General features: G+C 38.3%; 1 protein-coding gene across 1 annotated transcript in view; it reads right to left on the bottom strand.

Moving 5' to 3' along the window:
- LRP6 (LDL receptor related protein 6) overlaps nucleotides 1-19,928 on the bottom strand; it is a 185,832-nt gene that overhangs the window by 32,795 nt on the left and 133,109 nt on the right. The window contains exons 9-15 of the mRNA XM_032644864.1: nucleotides 18,799-19,088; nucleotides 17,288-17,514; nucleotides 14,932-15,116; nucleotides 13,974-14,300; nucleotides 6,978-7,180; nucleotides 4,807-5,018; nucleotides 3,739-3,929 (exon numbers count right to left, since the gene is read on the bottom strand). Coding sequence (XP_032500755.1) covers nucleotides 3,739-3,929; nucleotides 4,807-5,018; nucleotides 6,978-7,180; nucleotides 13,974-14,300; nucleotides 14,932-15,116; nucleotides 17,288-17,514; nucleotides 18,799-19,088 — 1,635 coding nt within the window. The remainder of the gene's footprint in view (nucleotides 1-3,738; nucleotides 3,930-4,806; nucleotides 5,019-6,977; nucleotides 7,181-13,973; nucleotides 14,301-14,931; nucleotides 15,117-17,287; nucleotides 17,515-18,798; nucleotides 19,089-19,928) is intronic.

Raw genomic sequence — 19,928 nt, 5'->3', positions numbered from 1 at the left:
TAAGTCTATCTTCTTTAATGTATCATTTAAAGCTTGTGTTTCCTTATTTATTTTCATTTTGGATGACCTGTCCATTGGTGAAAGTGGGGTGTTAAAGTCCCCTACTATGATTGTGTTATTGTCAAGTTCCCCTTTTATGGCTGTTAGTATTTGTTCTTATGTACTGAGGTGCTCCTATGTTGGGTGCATAAATATTTACAATTGTTATATCTTCCTTTTGGATTGATCCCTTGATCATTACGTAGTGTCCTTCTTTGTCTCTTGTAATAGTCTTTATTTTAAAGTCTATTTTGTCTGATATGAGAATTGCTACTCCAGCTTTCTTCTGATTTCCATTTGCATGGAATATCTTTTTCCATCCCCTCACTTTCAGTCTGTATGTGTCCCTCGGTCTCAAGTGGGTCTCTTGTAGACAGCATATATACGGGTCTTGTTTCTGTATCCATTCCGCCAGTCTGTGTTTTCTGGTTGGAGCATTTAATCCATTTGCATTTAAGGTAATTATCGATATGTATGTTCCTCTTACCATTTTCTTAATTGTTTTGGGTTTATTATTGTAGGTCTTTTCCTTCTCTTGTGTTTCATGCCTAGAGAAGTTCCTTTAGCATTTGTTGTAAAGCTGGTTTGATGGTGCTGAATTCTCTTAGCTTTTGCTTGTCTGTAAAGCTTTTAATTTCTCTGTCAAATCTGAATGAGATCCTTGCTGGGTAGAGTAATCTTGCTTGTAGATTTTTCTCCTTCATCACTTTAAGTATGTCCTGCCACTCCCTTCTGGCTTGCAGAGTTTCTGCTGAAAGATCAGCTGTTAACCTTATGGGGATTCCCTTATGTGTGTTATTTGTTGAAACACTAAGATTTGACAAAGATGGATGGCAGAAATTCTATACTTTCTGTATGCTGGAACCATTTCATAATTAAGGGTGGAAAAACAAACAATAAAATATGAATAGACAAAAAAAGAAGCATTAATAACGATAGTCTTTTGTTTACAAGCAGCTCATGCAGCTCAATATTAAAACAACAAACAGCCCAATCCAAAACTGGGCAGAAGACCTAAACAGACATTTCTCTAAAGAAGATATACAGACAGCCAACAAACACATGAAAGAATGCTCAACATCACTAATCATTAGAGAAATGCAAATCAAAACTACAATGAGGTATCACCTCACACCAGTCAGAATGGCCATCATCAAAAAAATCTACAAACAATAAATGCTGGAGAGGGTGTGGAGAAAAGGGAACCCTCTTGCACTGTTGGTGGGAATGTAAATTGATACAGCCACTATGGAGAACAGTATGGAGGGTCCTTAAGAAGCTAAAAATAGAACTACCATATGACCCAGCAATCCCACTACTGGGCATATACCCTGAGAAAACTATAAATCAAAAAGAGACACGTACCACAATGTTCATTGCAGCTCTATTTACAATAGCCAGGACATGGAATCAACCTAAGTGTCCACTGACAGATGAATGGATAAAGAAGATGTGGCACATATATACAATGGAATATTACTCAGCCATAAGAAGAAACGAAATTGAGTTATTTGTAGCGAGGTGGATGGACCTAAGTAAGTCAGAAAGAGAAAAACAAATATTGTATGGTAACACATATATATGGACTCTAAAAAAAAAAAAAGTTATGAAGAACCTAGGGGTAGGACAGGAATAATGACACAGATGTAGAGAATGGACCTGAGGACATGGGGAGGGGGAAGGGTAAACTGGGACGAAGTGAGAGAGTGGCATGGACTAATACATACTACCAAATGTAAAATAGGTAGCTAGTGGGAAGCAGCTGCATAGCACAGGGAGATCAGCTCGGTGCTTTGTGACCACCTAGAGGGGTGGGATAGGGAGGGTGAGAGTGAGACACAAGAGGGAGGAGATATGGGGATATATGTATATGTATAGCTGATGCACTTTGTTATAAAGGAGAAACTAAGACACCATTGTAAAGCAATTATACTCCAATAAAGATGTTTTAAACATAAATAATGATAGTGTTTTGGATTTTCTTTTTTTATTTGCTAAACTGTCTTTAATAAACATGGGCCGCTTTTATAACAAAAAATAAACATCATAAACGAAGAGAAAAAGAGAAAAGGAAAGAAGGGGGAAAACCCACCTTAAATACTAGAAAAAGTTATAACACTGATATAATAAATAACTATCATACACACGAGAGAGGATATAAGAGGTACAGGTGATCAGGTAAGGGAAAGAACATACTATGCAAGGTGGGTGCATACACACGCAAAGTGAGTGCATGACTGTTTGGAATCAAAGAAGGCATAATGGAAGGGAGGCATTTGAACCTGAAAAGACAGAATTTCTTAAAATTTTAAACAAGTTACACATATATGCAAAAATATAAAACTTAAATGATACAGAAATAAGTACTCTTAACATATTAGTATGCTAACCTTACATACCTTTCTCAAGGTTTATGTGTTTGCATATTTCTCAAGGAATATACAAAAATACCTATATTTTTGTTAATAGTATACATATTGTCTGTGTGTATGTGTGTGTGTGTGTGTGGTACATACATTTTTGGAGGCAATTTGCCAGTATATATAGTATATAGTTTGTGTGTGTATGTGTATTTATATGTGTGTGCGTGTAAAATATAGTTTTAAATTTTAAATAAAACTAAATCTTAATAAACATTGCTATACAACTTAATTTTAAAAATCATCCTTCTATGTCAGTACACACATATCTACTGAATGACTGTAATAATTACTGAATGATTGTAATATTTCATACCCCTGATATACTAGAATGTATTTCTCTGTGATAGACTATTACAAATAATGCTCAGCAAACACCATTGTACAACAGGATCAGTGTTTCTGTAAGACAGCTATATGAAAGAGAAATTTACCAGCAAATGGCCCTCCAAAAAGGTTCTACCAATTTCCACTTCTACAAAAGTGTACGAGAGCATGCCATTTTCTACCATTCTGGCCAATGTTGGGAATAATCAACACCATATTTTATGACTCTGATAGATATAAATAGTGTATTATTTTAATTCATTTTCCTGATCGCTAGTGAGACCACACAGAGTATTTGGACTTCAGAAATTGGGGGTAGGGGAATAAACATGATTGTAAAGAGAGGACCACAGAGAAATGAGAAAGTAAAAAGTATATTTGAAGACAAACAAATTATTTAATTTCATTAAAACACACCAGGAATCCTAAGATCATTTGAGTTTGAGGATGAGTTTGTGAAAGGAAAATACCAACTTAAGCATGCAACCAGACTTCTTTTCTTCATGTTCTAAGAGTACCCGGAAGAGTTTTTTTTAGTATAGTTAGTGACATGATTAGAAACCATGCTTCAGAAAATTAATTTAGGAACAGTGTGTAAACTTTCAGGGGGAGAAAAATCAGCAGGCAGGAGACTAATCATAGGCTAGAATTCAGGCCAGAGATAAGACAAAGTAGAGCAGAAGAATTCGAAAAGGAGAAGAGATGCATTAGAAACATATTATTTATGGAGCCCAAATCAAGAAAATTCGCAAGTTATTATATAAAAATGGAGTAATCATGTTGATGGTTAAAGGAAAAGTGCTTCCCAACCAACGTGATGCTGACTATTCTTAGTGAATAAAACTGTAAAGAAATGTGTACAAAAATAATACAATAGAAGGAAAATACAAATGCTATTGGTGAATCATCTCAATAACTCAAATCAAAATAAGGAAACACATTTCTTGGGTACCTGAGAGATCACTGCTTTCAATTCGCCGGAGATCTGAATCAGCCCAAAAGAGTTTGCCCAATCTGCTATCAAGAGCTAAAGCAATTGGTTTACTTAAGCCACTGAAAAAGAGGACCTCCCGTTCTGTTCCATCTAAAGCAGCTCGTTCAATTTTGGGAGATCTTTCCTGAAGATTGGTAAAATACATATACCTGAAGAGAAAGGAGGAAACTGTAAGTTTACCAAAGTAAGAAATCACACAAAATGAGAATATTGCTGTTGATTAAGACAAAAGGAAGTAAAATAATATTTTTAAATCTTATTTTAAATGTTTTAAAACATATTTTTTGAAGGTCATGGGATATATGAATTTCAATAATAGTAACAAAGGGTACACAGAAGTTCTTAGGGAGTTAACTTTAAGGAATTAATAAAACAAAGTGTTAGATACAGGCAGCCTTATGCTTTTGGAATAATACAATACAATAAATAAAAGAAAATAGCAGTAATCAGAGAGATCTGGACACAAAATTTTAACTTTCTTCTCTATTAGTCTATTTCATAACTGAAAATAAGTCATATATGAATCTTTTCTTATATTTAACTTCTATAGTTCATCTCTTTCCTGTAACTCCTTTGAAGTAGGCTACTTTCCCTGCTGAATTCCTTATCATTCATTCAGATTCAAGTAAGTATAATTTATTAAATGCAAAGCTCTATATTAAAGGAAAGGCATATTAGTTCTTATCATAAAAGAACCTAAAATCTAGTAGAAAACATAAGACTGAAAAACAATTAAGTATAAGGTAAATTGGTAAGGACTAAGTATAACTAGAGAGGTACAGACATAGAGCGGTGGGTATTTGAGAGAGGAGAATGTCACATCTGGCTGGGGGTGGGGCAGATCAAGGGAAACTTCACGGAGGATGTTACAGTTCAAACAGTCCTGGAGGTATGGGTAGAAATTAGAATTAAAGCAGTAGTGACTAAGGAAGGAAATTCTAGACAGTAAAATCAGAGAAAGCAAGAATATACATGGGCTGAAAAGGAAGGCTGATGAGGGTTTCAGATGCCACCTTAGTAACATACCCTTTTTCTGGGTTTACCACAATGGCTCGAGGTCTGTCTTGCTCGCCTTTTAACACCACTCCAATCGATCTCCCATCTAATCTTGTTACATTAATGACATTGGTGGCCTCGCAAGTCCAATAGATATAGCGGCTATAAATATCAATGCTGAGGTCATAGGGCTGTATTTCTAGGTTCTGATTCGGAACTGAGCTCACAACCACTGTAAAGCCCTAAGGGAGAAAAAAGAAACACACACAGAAAATTGGATTCCAAGCCAGATAGCTCCGAGGAGACCACTCACAATACTTATACTTCTGTGGTCACACACCTGAGAAGGAACTCTCAAGTCTCAAGCGACATTTCTTAGTTCCCTTTGGTTATTACAACATAAAGCAGTAGAGCGAGCTGAGGCCATATGGTTGCTCTAAGAAGCTGATATTGCACTGATCAGAAATGAGTGAGAAGGTGGCAGCTGTCCCTGTAAACCAGAGACAACTGCGGCTAGAACCACACTCTAGAAATAACTCTAAAGCAGTGGTGCTCAACCAGGGGCGATTCTGCATTTGCAAACGCCTCCACCAGGGGTACTGGCCAATGTCTGGAGACTTTTTTTTTTTTTTTTTTTTTTTGCGGTACGCGGGCCTCTCACTGTTGTGGCCTCTCCTGTTGCGGAGCACAGGCTCCAGACGCGCAGGCTCAGCAGCCATGGCTCACGGGCCCAACCGCTCTGCGGCATGCGGGATCCTCCCCGGACCGGGGCAAGAACCGCGCCCCCTGCATCGTCAGGCGGACCCTCAACCACTGCGCCACCAGGGAAGCCCTGGAGCCATTTTTGATTGTCACGCCTATGAGATTGTAACTGGCTTCTAGTGGGGAGAGGCCAGGGATGCTGCTAAATATCCTATGACGTACACATCAGACCTCCACACAGAGAATTATCCAGCCAAAAACGTCAACAGTGTGGAAGTTGAGAAACTCTGCTCTAGAGACAATAGCAATTAGTCAGGGCTACAAACCACGTCTATCAGTCATGTCCTTCTCTAATCCTCAAATCTACCCCCCCCCCCATTTTTTTTTTAAACAAAGCCAAACAAAAAGACAGGCTCTGTTCATCTGTTTTATCTGAATAAACTATATTTTATTTACTCGGCATCTCTGAGGTAACACTCCTTAATAAGGCTCTCATTTATTTGCTATGTCCTCAGCTGTATAACAACAGCTATAATTTCTATCAACTAGTTATCAGCCTATTGGTCCTGGCCTACACCGTGTAAAGTGCACCTGTAGTATACCGCTACAGCTATACCCCTAAATGATCCTCGGCAGCCCTAAATACACTATCTCCTTGCTCTTGTCAGATAAGACATGAAAAATAAGTAATCTAATCTCCCTAAATTTTAATGCATTAAAAATGCAACTTAACATTACTGTTAAAAGGAAAATGACAAATAATTATTTATAGTAATCCTGGTCTAATACTGCTTGGACACAGAAAGAAAGCAAAGAATTATGGACAGTGGTATGTAAATCATGACTAGAATGTAAGCACAGATAAGACATGTTGATAATATTTTCATTCCTATCCCACAGTCACCAAATAATAGTTACCAAAACAAAAACAAAAAAAGATTAGACTAATGATAACATATCCTAGATGTAATTTTACTGAGACTGTGTTTTATGTTTCCCATCCTCTGAACCTTTTAAATAATAGTTAACTAGTAATAGAACTATTATTTACTGAGTGCCCAGTATGTGGTAATGGGCTATGTGCTTTTACATTCCTTTCAGCTAAAAAGTTCATAAGAATCCTAGTGAGTGACAAAGCTGAGATCAGAACCATGTGTGTATTTGATTTCAAAGTTTCCAACACTCCATGTAAATGGAATTTAAAAAAAAAACTATATAAATGATACAGGTGGCACTGACAGTCATACTAATATATGAGCATAAGTTATTTTAATACAACACAATCTTCATTCTAATAGAATTATCAAACAATTGTTTACTCAAATATCATTAGGAGGGAAAAAAGCTGCTAGGTTCAGAATTTCAGTTTTACACACACACACACACACACACACACACACACACACACAAGCGGAGTCAAGACTTAAGTAAAATAGGATGGTTGGCTGGTCCAATTACTAGGCAGAAGAACTGGATTTTGAATGCAGCCCTGAAATTACCTGGCTGCCATCTTCTTGTGCTTTTCGGATCATGTTTTGTCGTGAGTCAATCCAATAGAGTTGCTTGTCCAGTGGGTCATAGTCAATGGCCCGGACATTCCGAAGGCTGTGGATAGGAAGGATGATGTCAGGGCTCTGCTGTTCATCAATCACCATGCGGTTGATGGCGCTCTTTTGACTGAAGAGCAGGAAAGTAGTTGGAGCTTAAAGAAAGAAAAAAGCAAATAGGAAACACAGTTACCCTAAGTCTTGTATCACTCAAAGATTTGATCAGCCTGTTGTCTGTATCTCATACAAAACAGACATGTATGTTGAAAAGGTAAGGTTGAGATAAAACCCTTTGGAATGCCTCCAGAAACTCTCTTAGAGGTAACACTGATCGGCACTCTGGTTACCAAACCAGTTATGAATTTACCCCATGATAACAGCCAACTAGCCACTTTTTCTCTGTCTTGTCCACAGCGGTATCATAGGACACTTGATTTTAATGAAGCATTTAATAGAGATAGACAAAATTCTCCTGTCTGCCAAGTAAATAATCCTAACTCCTCCATAACCAATTCGTGTAGGTGGAAGGAAGCCTGGGTCTCCATAGGTCAAAGAAGAAACTTCAAGATTGGTTTTAGTCTCACTTCTCACACTGTTTAGTCACTTGACCTTAATTAAGGCCCTAAACCTCTCTGGGTCAAAATCTACTCAACTCTAAAATAAGGTCATAGCTATGTTGTCCTGCTCATTGAGTTGCTATAAAAATTTTACAACATATGTGTAAATACTTTAAAAACTGTAAGGCATTATGGCAATTATACCTCAACAAAAAATTGTAAGGCATTATGTAAATGTCAAGTAAAAATAACTACTGTTTATTATTATCAGTGGTAGCAGTAATAAACTTGGTATTAGTAGGATTCAAACCAACCCTCACTGGTTGCAGATATAGGCTCAATATTTTGCACAGTGGGTTGCAAGGAGAGGGAGCCAGTAAAAAAAATAAAAAACACACTTAAGTTGATGCCCTAAATTTATGAAATGGGAAAATGCAACAGAGACAATATTTCCCTTTCCCAGGGACTAGGCCTCTGCATCTCTAATCTAGAAAAGGATAGCATCTGGCAGTGCTACCAAAAACTTCAAAGTCTAATAGCATTTTTTAAATCTTCATTTAAAATATATGTAAAAGTTCTGTAATTACACGTTGCTCAGTCACCACCTAAATCCAGGAGAATTTTGTCCTTCTCAGGGATATAAACATAAATGGCCAAGACAGAACTCCCTGCTTCATTGCCCCTTAAACCCCATTCTTCACAGCTCCATTATTTGTGGTTCCCTGGTTGACTTTACATTTACACCCAAATCTATACTGGCTTAAATCCCAAAGAAATTCACTGGTTCTCACAAAGAAACTTGGTATTCACAACACTGAAATTCGGCTTTGAGTTCCTCACTGGCTAAAAGTCCACACCTAGCTTGGAAGATTTAGAAAGTATTCCAATGATCCCACTGGAACTCTCCATTACCTGGAGTCCATAACATATTGATTTAACAACTTTCAGCAGTTTTAGTAGAAGCCATGCCTTAAGCAGTAAGAATACAGGTCACAACAGAGTAGTTAACAAGTTACCCATCTTTTTTTTTTTTTTTAAGAATTATTTTTTTGGCAGTACTACATTCTTGTAAATCAAGACAATAGAAAAAAAAAGTTCTGAATTCTAAATTTCCAACAAAATAAGCACCGCTTATACTAAGACACACAATGAAACTTAGAAGAAAGACCCCCCAGTTTTAGGTGTCAACTTTTCCTGCCTGGGAAATAATCAAAGATATATTTGGCTCCAAGTATGTTTCACTGGGTACTTTTTTTTTTTTTGAGTCAAGTTTTAACCTTTAATAAGATTCCACGATTAGGTGTTCTAGAAATGTAGATTAAGACAAAGCCAAATATGGCTCCAAATAAATGCTTGTTTCAAAGTCTATGGATGACATTAATAATTACAACTGGCTCAATATTTCTAAGAGGAAGCTGATGTTTTGACTTATTTACAAAAGTGACAAAGAATATGCAATTTTGTAAGCCTAAATCCATCCTAATTTATGTAACCTCTAACCACCACTCCCTCATCTCCTGCAGAATGCTTTCAAAACTGTCCTATGAGGTTGTCTCTGTTTTGCATTCCCACAACGAAGAGAGCCAGCCACACGCAAAAGTTGGAGGATGATGTAGGAGGAAGCTCTTCAGCTCTCCTTTGAAGACACAAGTGTTCACCCAAAGCTTAAAGAAAGGTATTACTCTGGTGTAAGAACAGCATAAATGACAAGGCCAAGCCCACCATGTCTGACTGTGCCATTTGTGCATTGTGCCAAAGGCACCAAGTAGGGACTGAAGTCCAGTCCACACTTCATTAGCCAAGTCAAGCACCTATGCAGCTGCATCTGCCCAGAGGAAACGTCTTTTCCCAATTTGCACAAAGGTTCCATAGAGGCCAACCACTTCAGTACTGAACAAGGGATTACACAATTTGGCCTCCTGTTTCCTCTCTGACTTAATTTCTATTCACTGTGTTCCAGAGACACTGGCCTCCTAGGTGTTCCTCTAATATGCCGGACACGCTTCCCCCTAGGGCCTCTGCATTTGCTATTCCCTTTTGCTTGACAGGTCTTCTCCCAGATATACAGCACAGCTCATTTCCTCACCTCCTTCAGTTCCGGACATAGTGTCACTTTTACAGTCAGGACTTCTCTCATGACCCTATTTAACACTGTGATCCTCTTACCCACCCTTTCTTGCTCTTAATTTTCTCCATAACACTCATCTCCATCTAACTCATGACAGAGTTTACTTATTTAGTTCATTATCTGTCCCACTCAAATGTAAGCTCCATGAGGGCAGGGATTAATGTCTATTTTATTCAGTGCTACATTCTTCACTGGCTCAAATGATGCCCAGTGTGGATCAGGTGTTCAGTAAATATTCATTGAAAGAATAAATGAGTAAACAAATGAAGAAACAAGCATGAGATGATGATAACTAAGGACAGCCCTGTAGCCATGATTTTGAAAGTAAGGAAATAAAATTATTTCAGAAAACTGGGAAAGAAAAGAAACAAGCATTTATTTAGGAACTCCAAGATGTCACACATCATACCAGATGTCATCCAATCCCCCAAATTACTCCATTTTATAGGTGAGCAAACTCAGAACGGTTAAGTAATTTCTAAAGAAAGGCTCAGAAAGGTTAAGTAATTTTTCCCAGGTCACAAAGCTGCTGCTGAATGGAAGAGCACATGTTTTTCCAAATCCTGTCCTGCTTCTTCATTCTTCTATTTAACAATGATTTCTTGAATGACTACTATTTACCGAACACTGTTTTAGGCACCTAAGATACATCAGTGGAAAAACAGGAAAAAAAATGCTGCTTCATGGAGCTTATATCCCAGTAAACAGATAACAAGTAATAAGCATAATAAAGAGGCTATAATATATAAATAATAGAGTGTATAAATTATACAGTATATCAGAGAGTGATTAAGTGTCACAGGAAAAAGAAAAATGGCAGGTAAGGGGCACTGGCAATGTTAGATAGGGTGGAAGGATGACTTGCAATTTTAAATTGGGCAGATCAGGTCTCACTGTGGAGGTCACAATTAAGCAATGACTTGGAGGTGAAGTATATCCATGCAAGTATCTGCAGGAAGAACATTCCAAGTAGAGGAAATAAGCAGTATAACAGTCCTGAAGTAGGAGTAACTGGCATATTTGAAAACAGCAATGAGGCTGGTGTGGCTGCCATGGAGAGAGCAAGAGAGAGAATGGTAAAAGCTGAGGTTAAAGAAGCAAAGCGGGGAGGGGTGTGCAAAATGTGGGGTACAGATCATGCAGGAACTTGTAGGCCATTATAAGAACTAGGTTTTCACTCTGTGTGAAATGGGAGGTTTTGAGCAGAGTAACAACATGATCTGATTTAGCTTTTGAAACACAGGTCTAGAAGTAAATTACACAATGTTAGAAAACTTTTTGAGGGCAAGTACTTTGTGTTAAACTTCTCTTGTAATCTGCTTTGGAATCTAATACATCTGTGCACAAATATTAAATAGTACTCATTATAAAAAGAACACGCAACAGGAAGCCTCTTGAAACACTGCCAATCATCTCAGAAAGAGCCAAAGACAGACATTAGAGACACTCAGCACTGATTTCTCAAAACCTTCACTCACCGACTAGCACACACTGGTAAAATCAGCCCAAACAATAATGACCTCAAAAGGTCTTTCCCTATTCTTCTGTCTCCATCACTTATTACTCCCATTTTCTCCTTCCAAAGTTAAACTTCTTAAAAAAGATGTCTACATAACACATACACTACCAGCCCTTCCTTTTCTCCATTCACTTGTTGATCTATTCCCATCTTTCACCATTACCTCCCTGAAATTACTTTTTTCAGGGTTACTAATAACCACCTCATCCAAATATCCAATGGATACTATTTTAGGCCTCACCTTACTCAACCTGTCAACAGCATTAACACAGTTCTATTTTCAAACAATCTTCTCTTTTGTCTTCTGTGTCACTATCTTCTCCTGGTTCTCCTCTGGCCCTTCTCGCTGCTGCTTTTGTGTGTCCACTGCGAGCTTTCTCTCCTCAACCAGAGTTCCTGAGGTTACCAGACCCCTTCTTTTCGCCACACTAGAGTTTGCAAACTATGGCCCACAAGGTAAATCTGGCCTGCTGCCTGTTTTTATAATAAAGTTTATCAGAATTGAGCCACATTTTAAAAATGTAACATCTATGGCTGCTATCACACTGAAATGTTCAGAGCTGTATAGATGTGAGAGAGACTATAGGATTCACAAAGCCTAAATATTTACTCTCTGGCTCTTTAAAGAAAAAGTTTGCTGACCCCAGGTCTATACCTTCTCCCTAAGTACCTATTTTAAATACATGCTGGCATTTCTAAACTTAATACCTCTAACATCTCCCTGAGCTATGGATTCTTCTATACAATTTTTCTTTCTTTCTTTTCCTTCCTTCCTTCCTTTCCTTTCCTTTCTTTTCTTTCCTTTCTTCCTCCCTCCCTCCCTCCCTCCCTCCCTCCCTCCCTTCCTTCCTATCTTCCTATCTATCGATCTAACTATGGCTGCATTGGGTCTCTGTTGATCGACTGATCTATGTATCTCTGGCTGCGTTGGGTCTCTGTTGATCTATCTATCTATCTATCTATCTATCTATCTATCTATCTATCTATCTATCTAAGGCTGCGATGGGTCTCCGTTGCTGCACATGGGCTTTCTCTAGTTGCAGTGAGTGAGGGCTACTGTTCGTTGCAGTGCGCAGGCTTCTCATTGCGGTGGCCTATCTTGTTGCAGAGCACGGGCTTTAGGCACGCGGGCTCTAGAGCACAGGCTCAGTAGTTGTGGCTCACGGGCTTAGTTGCTCCACGGCATGTGGGATCTTCCCGGACCAGGGCTCGAACCCATGTCCCCTGCATTGGCAGGCGGATTCTTAACCACTGCACCACCAGGGAAGTCCCTACAATTACCTATTTAATAGTTCTACTTCCCATAGGAAAATCAATACAAACCTAAAATTATTTTTTAATTCTTTTTGAAAACGAATCCTCCCCATTTACTATCTACTTAACTGCTCACACCAAAAATCTACGAGTCATCCTTGCTTCCTCCCTCTTATTCTTCCTCATATACAACTCATTAACAAGTTCTGTTCATTCTAGTTTCAAAATATACCTTGAACCCATCAACGTCTCTCCATCACGACGGCCACCAGCCCCGTCTAAGTCGACCTGCATTATCACAAGAGTCTGACTGCCCTGCAACCACTTAATTTTCCTCCTCAAATCCATTCTCCACAGCAATCAAATCATGTTATTATATCTTATTCAATTTTCATAGCAACCCTACAAGTTAATTACTATTATTATTCCCATTGTACAAATGAGAAAAAATAAGGCTTAAAAAGTGTACGTGACTTGTTTTGGTAAAACACAAAACTTACATGTGACAGAGATGCCAAATCATTAAACTATAAACTGATGTTCTTTCTTTTTCAGAACTGAAGTCTCGTGTCAGAACAGACTAGATCCTTTCCTATGTGACCTCCTATACTTTCAGGCACAGAATAAGGTAATTTCAATAGTTCACTATATCCAATATCCTACAGCAATTCTGTTACCTTCTAACTTAGTGAACCATACCCTACTTCTCTCCCACGAATCTACTTTTTCTGATCTATTTATCATATCTACCAATTTGTTCTTGTCTATCCACCAAGCCATGGGCGTTCACGCACACCTGAATCATAAATCAGGACTCCCCAAGCCAACGATCTTTTGTGGCACACTGTGTTTTGGTGTTCTTAGCACTGTATGTGTGTGTCTCTGTGTGCATGTGAATCTGAGAAGAGCTGGTAACATCAGCTAGAAGTAAGTGGCGACCACTCACTATGTTCAGAGCATGTGCTCTCTAGTTTTCCTTCCCCATCTATTTACTGTTTCATACTGAGCTAAATTTACTTATAGCATTTTCTGCCTGGCCTCTTACACACTTAAATTCTTCATCTTTAGCCTATTCTATGAACTTCAAAGGACAAGGAGATTGTATTTTGTAGATTCTCTTTGTTGTACTGTTTGTACTGTTCTTCCCTTCCTTTATCATGAATAAGTATGTATAGCACACATATGTGCTGTCTGCTGTCTCTCAAAGAAGCTATGCACATTTTTCAATACATATTTAATCCCCAAGGATAAAACACTTACTTTTTCTATAGTATCAATTTTTCCATAACATCAACTAGTTAGCACCAAACAAATAAAAGTAACAACAACTTGCATTTTTCCACATTTAGTCCTTCCCTTTTATTAAACAAATGATCAACTCTGGACCTCTACAACTTTTTACTCTAGAAAGAACATGAACTACAGTGTTTTCAAAATCCTGCTTTCTCCGCTAATTATAGATTGCTTTGCGGGGGGGAAATGCAGCTTACCACTACAAGTCCTGTTGTCAGCATTAAGAGAGTAGTGGGCAGGGCATCCACAAACAAAACCTCCAACTGGCACTGCCAAGCAGAGGTGGGAGCAGTGCCCATTGCTGGAAGCACACTCATTCCACCCTGCCTGCCGAGAGGAGTGAAACACGAGGATGTCCATCACATAATCCAAATGGCCCTGAATGATGGTGCGGTTTTGGCCACTGGTTTTGTTGGCACGCTCGATGCTGCGTCGGCTCCAGTCCGTCCAGTAGATGTAATCTTGGTACTGAGTTAAGCCAAAAGGATGAGGCAAGTCATCTGCTATAACCTCACGGTTGAGTCCTGTTTTCAGAAAGGCAATAGAAAGGGGAGAAGCAGAGAGATGAAATATGTGAGAATGTAAGAGTCTTATTGGCAAAAATAAAATAAAATGTTAACATATAAAACATTACTTTTGTAAGCAACTTAAAACAGAAGGATTCCTTTAAAAGCAATTCTTAAACCAGACTGGTCCTCTGAAATCAACCCACCTGCAGTCTGACCCCATGCCTCAAACTAATATTCTTGCTACAAATCACTGAGTTTTTTTAAACTCCTGTAAATGGTCTATTTTGATTGTGGTCTTATTTTCCCTCCATAAAGGTCTATAGTTCAACTATTTTTCCTTCCAAAAAAGGATGAAAATGCATATATTGTATTTTACCGGTACAAAAAGTCACTTCAGGAATACCCAGGGTGTTATAAATTCCATTATAAGCCCAATAGTAATGAAATTTCCACATATTAAAGAGATATGAATCCAAGTACCTGGGCCACTATTAATAAATAGGATACAGTGTGAGACAGAGGAAGAACCTAGACATTCATATGAAGTTTTATTAATAGTATCTAACCTATGGTAAACAGCAGCCACTGACTTCTGCACAGAAAGGATTATATACTATCTGTCTGAACAAAAAGGAGTACAGCTTACCAAGCATATTTGAAGATTCTATTAAGTTGGTGTCCAGGTCTGTCCAATAAAGCCTCCTTTTAGCATAATCAATAGTTAGGCCATTTGCTCGCCCCACATTTGGAACTAATGTAGTACGTTCACTTCCATCCATGGCAGCTCTGTCTATCTTAGGCTTTCCACCCCATTCAGTCCAATACATAAATCTAAATTCAAAACAGTGGATACTTAACATTACATTTTTGACTATTTGGGAGAAAGGATCATATTCATGCACAGTAACTAAATGAATTTAAAGAAAATACACATTAAGTCAAGGAAACTGGTAAAGCAAAATCATAGCTATAATTTTTTTCAAGAATACTGGCAGCCTCAACTAAATATTTTTTCTCATATCCTAAAAAGGAAGTGAGTCAGCTTTCCTTAGTCTTTCCAATGAATTTGTTCCATCCAAAACCTAGGAACTGGAAACAAACCAATGATTTCCTTATTGCAGCATTCCATTTATAAAACTAATATTCAAGAAGTTAGCAAAGAATTAAAGCTCTGGTCTCAGAACCTGATTCACTTCAGAACAAAATATATGCATTTCTGAATACAAGTAATTCGAATTTTTAAACTTCTTTTCAATTTGTGTCATCAACTCTCCCCCAAACTAAGTTGCAGCAGTACATCAAGGGTAAAAATTAATAGCCTTTAACTGAAATTTAAAAGCAAAGTTTGAAAATGTATTTGGTCACATGGTCCAAGGTAACACACTGCGACGTGTAAGAGCAACGAACCACCCCTTAATGTGTCAGCTGGTCAGTGAACACTATTACTACAACCCCTGTGAAATTTTAGAACACTCTTTTGCTTTTGTTGTACTCTTTTGAGTTCTTCACCTTAACCTTAGAGCAGCTCAACAGTATAGGTTTTTTACATATGAGGAGGCCAAGGCACTAAAAGTGTGACTGATTTGTCTAATGTCTTCAAGCCAGTCATATGGCAGCGCTAGAACTAGACGCTAATCCTTAGCCAAATGCCCTTTCAGCTGAACGAGTAGTGCTAGTTTCAAGACACTCTGAATACTGGGAGTAGGAATGTTCTCCACATGCCAGGTCTCATCAAATACCCATGGGAGATATTCACTCATCAGCCTGTTAGCTGATGGTTGATTTGGTAGCAATGTATGAACATGGTTTTCCGAAAACTGAAGTTGTCTCGGTCTTTGTTTGCATTTGTACTTGTCAGCTGACAGGCACGTGCACACCCCGAGAGCCCAAGAGAAAACAACTGTGGGAGAAATTTCACAGTTGCCAGCAGCCACATAAACTAGAGTGCTTCGTCCCAACTACTAAATATCTGTCTGGTAACTAATGTTTAGAATAAAAATCACCATAACCCAATCACAACATGTCAGCACAGAGGGGGTGCTTTCAGTATGACCTTCTTAACCACATGGCTAACAAGCTAACCATGGAACTGACTGATTCAGGGAAACTATTTTTCATTACGGCTATAGTAAATATGTTTGTATGTTCACACTGTTAACTTCTGCTTTTTAAAATGGAGTTATTCTTCACATTTCAGATTTCTTAGATGCCGGCTTTTTAAAACTTGCTAAACCATGTAAGAAGGATCATCTACCGTTGAAAAACACATCACGTTGTAAAAAAAATAGTTTATCAGAAAGTTCACTGTTTAATATCAAAGTTTCCCCAAGTTTATAATAATAATCAAACTAATTGTCCATTTTTGAATTAACATTCTAGAATGGAGCTTGTAAAATGCAGTTATTTCCTAGCACACATTATTTCAGTGGGTTTACTTTAATAGGTTTGGAATCTGGTGTAACTTGGGAGAGAGTGCAAGCAAATACAGACTTGATGACACCTTTAAAAAGGCTGTCTACTTAGTATATGAGTATGATCATTAATATTTAATTATTAATCCATTTCACTTTTTTTTTTTTTTTTTTTGCGGTACGTGGGCCTCTCACTGTTGTGGCCTCTCCTGTTGCGGAGCACAGGCTCCGGACGCACAGCCTCAGCAGCCATGGCTCACGGGCCCAGCCGCTCCGCAGCATGTGGGATCTTCCTGGACCGGGGCACAAACCCGCGCCCCCTGCATCGGCAGGCGGACTCCCAACCACTGCGCCACCAGGGAAGCCCTCACTAATCTTTTTCACCCAATGTTAATGATGACAAAAGTCAAATTTAGCTAATAATTATTAATTCTAAATCAGTGAAATCTCAACTAATGGTTTTAAGATAAAGCCTGTCTATGGTTGACTTGTCAAATTCCTAATAAGCATTATTTAAGACATCAAGAATATAATCCATAACTTGGCCATGAACAATGCAGTTGCAAAGAATGCGTACAAAAAGCTGTTTACCCTTCAGCGGGGTCCAATGCAAGAGCTCTGGGACTATCTAGGTCTTTCCACACCAAAACTTGTCGGTGCTGCCCGTCCAACTTTGATACCTCAATTCGATTTGTTCCTGTGTCTGCCCAGTACAAGTTCTTCCCAAGCCAGTCTACTGCCATGCCTTCTGGATAATCTAAGCCAAATTCTACCACATGTTCCAGTGCACTGCCATTCATAAAGGCTCTGCTGATGGTCTGCAAAAATAAGATTAACAAAAAAGTCACAGGGCTTAAGTACAAAACACCATCCAGAAGGAATGTATGGTTTGGTTTTCGTTGGGTGGGAGGATCCAGAAGAGCCAGAGGCATAGTTTCTCAATACAATTCACATATTTTATGAGCAAAGAAAAAAAATGATGTCAATCTCTAATAAATGCAACTGTGACCTCAAGTTTTATTGCCAATTCAGGGAGAAAGTTTTGAAATTTTTAAGGACCAGAAATTTATTCTAGTAGAACAGTGGAATGACTATTCTTGTAAAATTTATTAGTAATCAAGTGAAAAAGACGTGACCAGAATGTTGTAGACTTTTAACTGGTAGTCAGCTTCCTGAGGGTACTTGAGAGTAGGCCATGTCACCGTGTCAACTGAAGATCTCAACAACCTTATATTGATACCTTATAGAAGTGCATGTGACTATTATCATACCATTACCACTGTAGCTTTGAATCCCCTAAAAATTAAAACCATCATAATTCAAGCTATTAATAATAGCTGTTACTTTGTGGCAAGTACTATCCTAAGTACTTTGTGTACATATATTTTCTGATTTAATCCTTACAACAGCCCTGCAAGGTAGACATTATCGCTATTTTCAAGATGAGGAAACTTACAAGCCCACACAATAAAAGCCAAGATAAAGCATTTATTCACTCATTTAACAGATTTTACTGAACACCATTAGAATCCAACTCTGGGTCTAACATTCCATGGTTTTTGCACATGAGACAAAATTTTACACAAGTTATCTAAAACAATCTGGAAGAAGGAAAGCTTATTCTCCAGATTTTCCGGTTAAGAGCTCCTCCTTATTGACTCAATGTGCTTTTCAATATTTATTCTGGGGGGAAAAAAAAGGTATGCTATAACTCATAATTGCCATTTTCTACCTCAGTCAGGCGCCCCAAAATTTTTTTTAATAAATTTAGAGTCAAGTCTCTACAAGCCATTTATATGAAGCATACAATTGCTTACTCTCTAACTGAAGAAAATGTCACTCATTAAATTCAAACAGAACAAAGTAGAGGAAGATTATGTCTTGCAGATTTAGAACACTCAAGCAAAGTATCTTGCACTAAAACATACTTAATAAAAAATACTGAATGGGCCTTTCCCTCGACTTCCTTTAAAAAGTTAAGTGTTTTTGTAGAACTCTGCCTATTAAGTAATGAGGAAAGTTGATAATAGCACGAAGAGTCAGAAATCCTAGATGCTCTCCCTTTTAGCCCCCAGTTTTAATATTTCAGTTCTTTTGCTAACCTTGAGTGATATGTCAGTCCAGTAAATTCGGTTGTCTGTCACATCAAAATCCAAAGCAGAAGCTTCTTTGACACCAGTGAGCGGGATGGCCACGTTATTATTGTTAGTTTCCAAAGAAATTCTCCTGATATCTGCTCTCCGTGAAAACAAAAGGAAAGCCTCTGGGACAATGCAGGTCTTCATGTCACTGATGAGTTCAAAGCCAATGGGGCAGGCACAGCGAAGGCCCTGAGGTCTATAGAGGCAGAGATGGCTACATCCCCCATTCTCCTCAGCGCAGGGGTTGGAACCTAAAATTATAAAAGGGCACAGAAGGACACACGCATTGATACAATCAACACATTTTCCATTTAAAGTGACTAAGCATTTGTTTCACAAAGACCAAGGATTATATTTGCTCTCAAATCTAGAGTTTCAGCTGTAATCTCATAGACATGCACTGTGAGGGTTAATAGGGAATAAAAGGCCAGGCACAGTTGTGCAGGCCTATAGTCCCAGCTACTCAGAAGCAGGATGGCTTGAGCCCAAGAGTTTTGATCGGTAATGCTCTATGCTGATTGGGTATCCGATTAAGTTGGCATCAGTATGGTGACCTCCCAGGAGTGGGGACTACCAGGTTGCCTAAGGAGTGCTGAACTGGCCCAGGTTGAAAACGGAGCAGGTCAAAACTCTTGTGCTGATCAACTGGGAACAGAGGTATGACAAAAATACTTTCCTTTGTACCCACAGTAAACTTTAAGTAAACTATATTATTCATACAGTAGAAATTCTTTTCATGAAGGGGTGTGTGTGTGTGTTAAGTTTAGCCCTTCAATTCAAACTATGTAGGCAGAGGACTAAGCCAACATTTAAAAGGTTATTCCTGCCAATCAATCTGATAACTTAAAGTTCTCATTTGTTTTTGGATAAACAACTTTAAAGAAAGTTCTTGATTCCAAAATTATTCATGGACCATCTACATGGTGCCCAGCACTAGGTCATCCCCAAATATCACTGAACTTGGTGATATGCTGAAAATATGTTTGGAGGTTTCAGGAACCAAAAGAAGAAAGTGATTTGGAGTATTTTCCCTGGGACATTTATTTAATTTCTCTGGTTCTTACATTTAGGGTTTGACAGTAGGGAGGTGG

Source organism: Phocoena sinus, chromosome 10, assembly GCF_008692025.1.
Source record: "Phocoena sinus isolate mPhoSin1 chromosome 10, mPhoSin1.pri, whole genome shotgun sequence".
Lineage (NCBI taxonomy): Eukaryota > Metazoa > Chordata > Mammalia > Artiodactyla > Phocoenidae > Phocoena > Phocoena sinus.
This window is presented reverse-complemented; position numbering and strand designations above follow the sequence as displayed.